This window comes from Montipora capricornis, chromosome 4, assembly GCF_036669925.1.
Source record: "Montipora capricornis isolate CH-2021 chromosome 4, ASM3666992v2, whole genome shotgun sequence".
Taxonomy (NCBI): Eukaryota; Metazoa; Cnidaria; class Anthozoa; order Scleractinia; family Acroporidae; genus Montipora; species Montipora capricornis.
Genome location: NC_090886.1, coordinates 51,704,430 through 51,711,929, shown reverse-complemented (window position 1 = coordinate 51,711,929; position 7,500 = coordinate 51,704,430). Strand labels below are relative to the sequence as shown.

Genomic DNA, 7,500 nt, shown 5'->3' with positions numbered 1-7,500 from the left:
TCAACGTGAAGTCCAAGTAACTTATCATTATGCTCATTCATCAGAAAAGACACCCAAACAGGACGTAATATATTTATTCCTTTTAATATTATGATCTTACGTACGACAACTACACATTCTACGGACTAACACCTACCACAACTACTGTTTCCCAACCCTTGTTTTACGGATAAATAACTATCACACATATATTGTCCATTCCATTTGTGGTAACACGATTTACGTTATTCAATATTTACAACATATTCTTCCGGTTTGCCGATACATTCTGTACAGATTTATTTCGTCAGTTCCATAGCTTCAAGCCGGTGTGATAGGAATTCCCTCCACATCAGGAGTACGTTAATCTCATATTCGTACTTTTACACTTGTCACAGACATTCTGACCATTCTTAACCAAAAGGTTGCGTGACGTAAACTACGTGACAAGCCAAAAGGACGAAGATAAGAGAATTTGCGTTACGAAAAAGAGCAAAATATCTGGAAATCAACTCCATATATGTTACGTAACTCGCATACAAAAAATATACTAATAAATACATAAGTTTAAACTGAAAAAAAATAACAGAAACTTCCTACACCTTTTAGGCGTTTTACAATCATCGAAAAGCTATATTCTCAAGCGTTTCTGTCAATTTTTTTACTACATAAATAAGTATTGTCAAATGGGAGCACTACTTTTACTCCCGTATTCCTTACGAAATAAATACCGCTGAACTAAAAATGATTTAATGCTTACTTTAACACAATATTCTCGACGGGCTTGATTGGTAAGATGCGTTCTCAATCCTAACCCTAATCTTACTGGCTGAAACCTAGCAGCCGTCAATACTGCTAGGTTACGAAACGAACCCTTATATACATTACTTGATTTGGTTGAGTACCTGTGGATGCCACTGAAAGTAGCTAAAAGATCCTCATTTCAAAGTAATTTCCTCTCTTTTGAGAAAAACCTGGGAAAAGGATGGACCACTTGTGATCTCAAATTAGACTTCTTGTGGTCTGCAATAATCTCTTTTTGATAAGGGAAAGTTCAACCAATTCTGGCAAAAATTACGTAAGGATAGCTTAGCTCACTCTTGTGCAAAACAAATATTTGGACGGAATCAAGAGAAGTTATAAACAGATTACCAACGATAAATAATTTTCGGCGTCAGCCAAAAACAAGACGGCTCAAAAATAAGAAAAGAATGGTTGTATTAACACAATAAATAACAAGCATATAATAAATAAATGCAGCAAATGAAAAATGGCAGTAACAAAAATAAACTCTAATGTTTGATTTTTGTAAATGTACATTACTTTGTAACAAAATAAATACATATACGATGACAGCTCGCATTTTTTCGCTGGCACTCACAGCAAATAAAAGAATGCAAACAACCTCTGAGACACCAATAAATAAATCAAGGAAGAGAGCTCTAGATTCTCTTTAGCGAGGCAGCTTAAGCCCCGAAGATCTTCTTGACTGTGTATCCCTAAAAACAGAACAGATGGTCATTAATAGACGCGTGTAACTTTAAAAGCTAACATTTGCAATTTAGAGTAAACAACACAAAAAGCAGCTTCGTTATAACTGTAAAGTATCACAGACAAACAATTCCCGGCACCAACCAACAACTCTCTGCAGAGAACACAAGGAAAATTTCATACTATGAGAGAGGGGAGGGGTTCCCAAGCAGCATACATAAAAAGATCTCGAGCGAGGATGGAAGAAAGGTGAAGAACTGTTTTCGGATCTCAAGCTTGCTGCAAGTATTTATTCTCCGCCAAATCGAGATTATCTGTAGAATCAATTAAACTCCTTTAAAATTAGAGTCAGCTAGCGAAAGAATTAAAGCAACACCCAGTCCTTCAGAAAAGAGAATTCTACAATATTGGATATGAGAATGATATACACATATCAAATGAAATGTTGCTCGAACCCACTGGGAACTCGGAAAAATCCGAGCCCCAGATTGGATTCGAACCCACGACCCTCCATGATCTAGTCGGATGCTAGATCACTTGGGTGGTTGGTTGGCCCCATCTCAGATATGCTTTAAGGTGACTTGCGCGATGAAAGTTATGAGCTATGCTGCCAGTCGTAGTTTGATTCTGTAGCTGCGTGATCCAGCTCGAGTCAAAGGCCCACATTTCATCCTTGCTCGCCACAGAGTCTCCAGCAGCTCAGTGGTTAGAGCATCTGACTAAATCACGGAAGGTCGTGGTTTCCGATTTTTCCGAGTTCCCAGTGGGTTCAGGCAAAATTTCATTTCAATATTGGGTAGACGACATAAGTAGAGCACTACTTCAAAAAGGACCCATTCGGTATGGCGCAAATCTAAGTAGGACTCTTACAGGCATAGAGTAGAAGAACAGGCCCATAAGGGCCACCAGCAATCCAATGACCAGGAACTTGATCAGGCACATCTTGTAGTTATTCCATAACATGTACTTCAGAGACTTGAACGGGTTCATAAACCACGTGAAGGTTGAGTCAGGACGACTGCAAAGACAACACACGCAAAATGAGTCGCATCAAGATAGCAAGATATGGAAAAGGAAGGTCGTATTAAACATTTCAGACGCACAGGTTAAGGTTAAGTTTCAACGAAAAACGTCTGGGAACACTCGATGGTGAGATAAGCAGCAACAATATCAATCTCGACGAATAACTCACTTGGTCTATCTCGATTTTTTTATCACTTCTTATTGAATGATTCCCTTATGGGTGTTCATGTTGTAAAACAGAGTTTAAACATCTAAAAAGACCATACTTGGGTTTCTCAAGAGCCTGCGGATCCTCGCGTGCCCGTCCAGCGGGCTTCTTCTCAGCCTCTTCTTGGGTCAGCAATTCAAGCTCAGCTTCAACTTTGCCCTGAAAAAACAAGCACAAAATTTATTTCGAGAGCATTTACTTCATTTATTTACATTTATATTTATTTTGATGCTTGGTTGTCTGCCTTCGTATCAATGAAACGCGTCACTGAGGGATAGACCGAGTTTCAATCGAGTGTCGTAAAACCAAAACCAAAGTAATTACTTTGGCCAATTAAAAAGGACGGAGACAATCCGGTAAACCAACCAAAACTCGAAGTAATTACACGAGACCGACACAAAGCGCGGGAAAATGTGCACGCGCGAGCCACGATTGCTTTTGGTTTCACTTCTGATTGGTTGAAAAAGTGGCGCGTGAACTTTGAACCAATCACTGAGTGAAGTAATCATAAACCAAAGCAATTCGCTGATTACTTTTGACACTCAATTGAAAACCGCTCTAGCATTCCTGCCATTTTGCATCCACAATGGTAGAAAGAAAAGGAGGGGAACGGAGACCGACGATGTGTTTGAAAATTTCATGCCCTTTTGTGTACAAGACCGTATTACACTTATTTTCGCATTCTGAAAGACAAATCTTCGTTTTCAAAAAAATCTACTGATTTTTTTTCAACGCCAACCAATAATAGAGATATCTTGCAGAGTCGAGATTTTTTAACATGCCCAATGCGACATATGTTGCTGACGCCGCAATTTGTTAAGGACGAAATGAGGATTCGATAGAAGAAACGCCAAGGCAGTAGATTCAACAGACTACTAACAATCCCTTCTCTGTCAGTGGAACCGCGCGCTTGTTGAGTCAATCGTGTTATCCGTGCAACCGCGAGAATTGGCAAAGGAGGCTTGGGAAAGAGGGAGAGATACCTACCGCCAATTCAATTTCCTCCTCTTCAGTGTTGACTGTGAATGGCCAGAAGCCTTTCATGTGCTTGATTTTGAAAAACGACACCTGTGGAACACTGCCATCCTGCTTCAACATGTCCAGCGTGCAGGTCTTAGCGCTCTTAGCCCCACGGGGCATGCGCGTAAGGTCCAAAGTCAAATCACCTAATGACACAAGGAATAACGAAAGACGTCGTTAGAAGACAAGCGCGCGACCAAGTCTTGCCTCTCGAACCGACTGTTCCTTTTTTTCAGAGCTACTTAAGGTAAGAAGACGACTGCACTCCTCGAGAAAGAACAAAGGCGTTGAAATTTAACAGAAAATGTTTGACTTCGAAATGGCCATTCGCTGAGAGAGGTCTACTTTAAACGAGGACGTTTTCGTTCCGTTTCTCACCGATAAAGTCGTCGGCTGAAAAGGCATCTGCATCCCAAACTTGAAGGTGAAGTCTTGCGGGAACTTTCTCCTCTGACTCGTCCCATGAGAAGAAACTGGCCTACGGTACGAAAAAGAAAACGACTCTTAAAACATTGTCGAAATTATTATTATTATTATTATTATTATTATTATTATTATTATTATTATTATTATTATTATTATTATTATTATTATTATTATTATTATTATCACAATTGCTTATTACAGTTTGAACAGTAAGTTGACTTCGACGTGACCGACAGGAAATAATTACTGAGTTGTAAATGTGCGTTAAATAAAGAGTTGTTTATTTAAGGAGCTGCTGGAGTTAAACAATGGATGATGAAGATGGATAAATCAAGAGGAATAGAGCGATTTTCAATTGAGTGTCGTAAAACCAAAACCAAAGTAATTACTTTAGCCAACCAAAAAGGACGGAGACAATCCGGTAAACCAATCAAAACTTGAAGTAATTACACGTAGCCGACACAAAGCGCGAGAAAATGTGCACGCGCGAGCCACGATTGGTTTTGGTTTCACTTCTGATTGGTTGAAAAAATGGCGCGAGAACTTTGAACCAATCACTGATTGAAGTAATCATAAACCAAAGCAATCTAATTACTTTCGACACTCAATTAAAAACCACTCTAACAGAATAGCCTAGCAATGCTCACCTTTCGAGTGATGACAATTCTCTCTTCAGCCTTCTGATACTGAAATGGGAAGACGAACCTCCAGTTGAAGTTTCCTTCTCCAGTCAATGACCTGTGGAGTTCAAAGCATTTCATCATTTACACAGCAAAACTTGAGGGCCTATTATGAATATTGTAACTAACGATGCAAAATTACCTATAGTGTACATCTGTCTGCTGCCTGTCTTCTTTTAGACCTTCAAGCCAACTGCAAAGAACAAAAAGCAACTGTAAGGGGAAGAAAAATGAACAGCAAGTGACGAGGTCTAGTATCCATGTACCAAGATGCTTAAAGGGGCTAGGTCACGCTTTTTTAGGTAATGTTTAATTTTGTTAATTATGAGCTCTAAACGTCAAATTGGCAGAGCAAGAGTCTTCCATTTTCACAACCACGGCCACATAACAACTGAGAATGATTTTCCAGCTTTGTAAATGACATTTTAATATAGACTGATGTAATTTTGAAAAACGGTGGGCCGACGTTTTTCAAATTTACCCAAATTCAATCCATTTCAATCCTCTCCAGTTTTGTCCATCCATGTCCCTTCTTGGCTTCCCTGCGTTTTGTTAGAGATCTTCTATAGTTTTGAACAGTTATTTTGATATTTTAGTTAATTCTATGACCATTCGATCAGTGCTGAAATTGCCTAAAATTGCGTCACCTAGCCCTTTAAATATTGCAGGCGCGTTTTTTTCACGGACACATGGTCACGGTAAAATTGCTTCGTTGAAAAGTTTCTTCTGTCGTCATAAGCACAGTAACTTATACACCGAATTCACATATGGCAGCCAACCTGGGTCGAGTTAGCGGCCAAACATGACATCGAGGCGTAGTAGGATAAAACATTCAGTATTTAACATTTCAGGCATCGTAGCTCATAATTTTTTAATACCGATGACCCTCTGGCACTTAAAGAAGAACCAAGAATGTTGTTTTCAGCACATCGATCGTTCCTTTTCTCCCTCCCTCCTCAAAAATACTGAATGTTTTATCCTACAACGCCTCGATGTCATGTTTAGCCGCTAACTCGACCCAGGCTGGCCGCTATTTGTTAATTCGGTGTACGAGTATGCTATTTTTTCGGTTTATTCGGTCAAGTTCATTCCGAGAGCCTCGAAGCTGCGAAGACGGGTTTTAAATCAATCAGATACACTAAATAAAAACCGCTCACCCCTTGACAAAGGTGGGAGGCGCGGTGGCCTCATGGTTAGAGTGCTCGACTCCGGATCGAGTGGTCCGGATTCGGGTCCTGGCTGGAGACACTGTGTTGTGTTCTTGAGCAAGACACTTTACTCCCATGGTGCCTCTCTCCACCCAGGTGTGTAAATGGGTACCGGCAAAATGCTGGGGGTAACCCTGCGATGGACTAGCATCCCATCCAGGGGGAGTAGAAATACTCCTAGACGCTTCATGCTAAGGAAACCGGAGATAAGCGCCGGCCTGATGGGCCTTCTGGCTCGTAAGCAGAGACTTTACTTACCCCTTGACAAAGATATCACTGCACTTTTCTCCTGTCAGTATGTTGGACTCTTCCAGTGGCACATCTTCAGTGTTCCAGATAACCACTCGCAGCTCATAGCTAAAAGTAAACGTTAACAACATATACCGGGTCAATTGAGTGAAGCTTGCTTATATATGTACGTTTGCAATTTCTTTGGCTTTACCGTGACTAGCGTTAGTAAAAGTTATTTCCCCTTTCCCATCCCAAAGGAGAAAGAAACCCCTGATATGAGGTACTACCTCCTACCCCCCTAATTATATGACGAACCCTTCTTACGTTGTAGGTTTCCGCGGAGTGATGTCCACAGGCGCACCGGGTGACGGCATATCCATGGGAAACATGTCAACCCACATCTCAACTTTACCCTACGACGGAAATTAACAAAAGAAAGAACTCATCAGCTAACTGAAATCCAAAAAAACACTTGGTGACCAAGTTAATCTTGGCCAGCTGAATACGTCAAAATTATTCTTGTCAGCCATTCATCTCCTATCATTCCTTTCCTGTACCATAAACTCTTTCACGGAATCCAGTTTTAATCAATTTGCGTCAATGGTTGCTCTGAAACCTTTCTAAAGAAATGCTATCAAACCTGGGGAACAGTGGCTTATGTTTTTATTATTTTTTTTCTCAGTGCGTGAGCGGGCGGAATTCAACAAATCGTGCAATCTGATTAGTTCCGGAGCGGGCGGAATTTTCTCATCCGGCCCGCTCACGGCGGGCGAAATCCTAGCCTTGGGTGCATGAGCTTGTGTTCAATTTTTTTTGACGCCGAATCCCTTTACATACAGAAGTTACTTTTTATTACACAAGAGGTTTGGAAATAGAATTCAAATAAAAATATTTCTCTTTGAAACGTTCAGTTTGTAAGTCGCTTTAATACTACATTCGCTATCAAGCGCGATGCGAGTCAACAATTTAAAAAAGTGATTTCAGAGAGGAAGGGAAAGAGAGAGGAAAAAAACTAAAATTTAAGAAGAAAATATCCTATATTTTAATCCTAAATTTAGGGTGCGTTCGCTTGACCCTATTCCGCAATAAGAATACGTGGAGCGATGATTTAAAAACAGTATGTCCGTCGTTTTGAAGCAACAAAAGGATAATAAAGATATGTTTGAAAAAGCATTTTAGCAGGTATTTGACAATTCTTAAGTGAATTTCCGTAAAAACAAAGGATTTCTAACTT

At 40.1% G+C, this 7,500-nt stretch overlaps 1 protein-coding gene across 7 annotated transcripts in view; it reads right to left on the bottom strand.

Moving 5' to 3' along the window:
• Positions 1–56: 56 nt before the first annotated feature.
• The window catches only part of LOC138047340 (otoferlin-like), a 57,629-nt gene continuing 50,185 nt past the window's right edge, over positions 57–7,500 (bottom strand). For all 7 annotated transcript variants that reach the window (XM_068894142.1, XM_068894143.1, XM_068894145.1 and 4 more), the window contains 9 exons: positions 6,591–6,679; positions 6,294–6,392; positions 4,970–5,020; positions 4,795–4,885; positions 4,100–4,199; positions 3,689–3,867; positions 2,760–2,860; positions 2,341–2,488; positions 57–1,478 (listed from right to left, as the gene is read on the bottom strand). In XM_068894142.1, the coding sequence (XP_068750243.1) occupies positions 1,446–1,478; positions 2,341–2,488; positions 2,760–2,860; positions 3,689–3,867; positions 4,100–4,199; positions 4,795–4,885; positions 4,970–5,020; positions 6,294–6,392; positions 6,591–6,679 (891 nt within the window). In that variant the 3' untranslated portion in view covers positions 57–1,445. The remainder of the gene's footprint in view (positions 1,479–2,340; positions 2,489–2,759; positions 2,861–3,688; positions 3,868–4,099; positions 4,200–4,794; positions 4,886–4,969; positions 5,021–6,293; positions 6,393–6,590; positions 6,680–7,500) is intronic.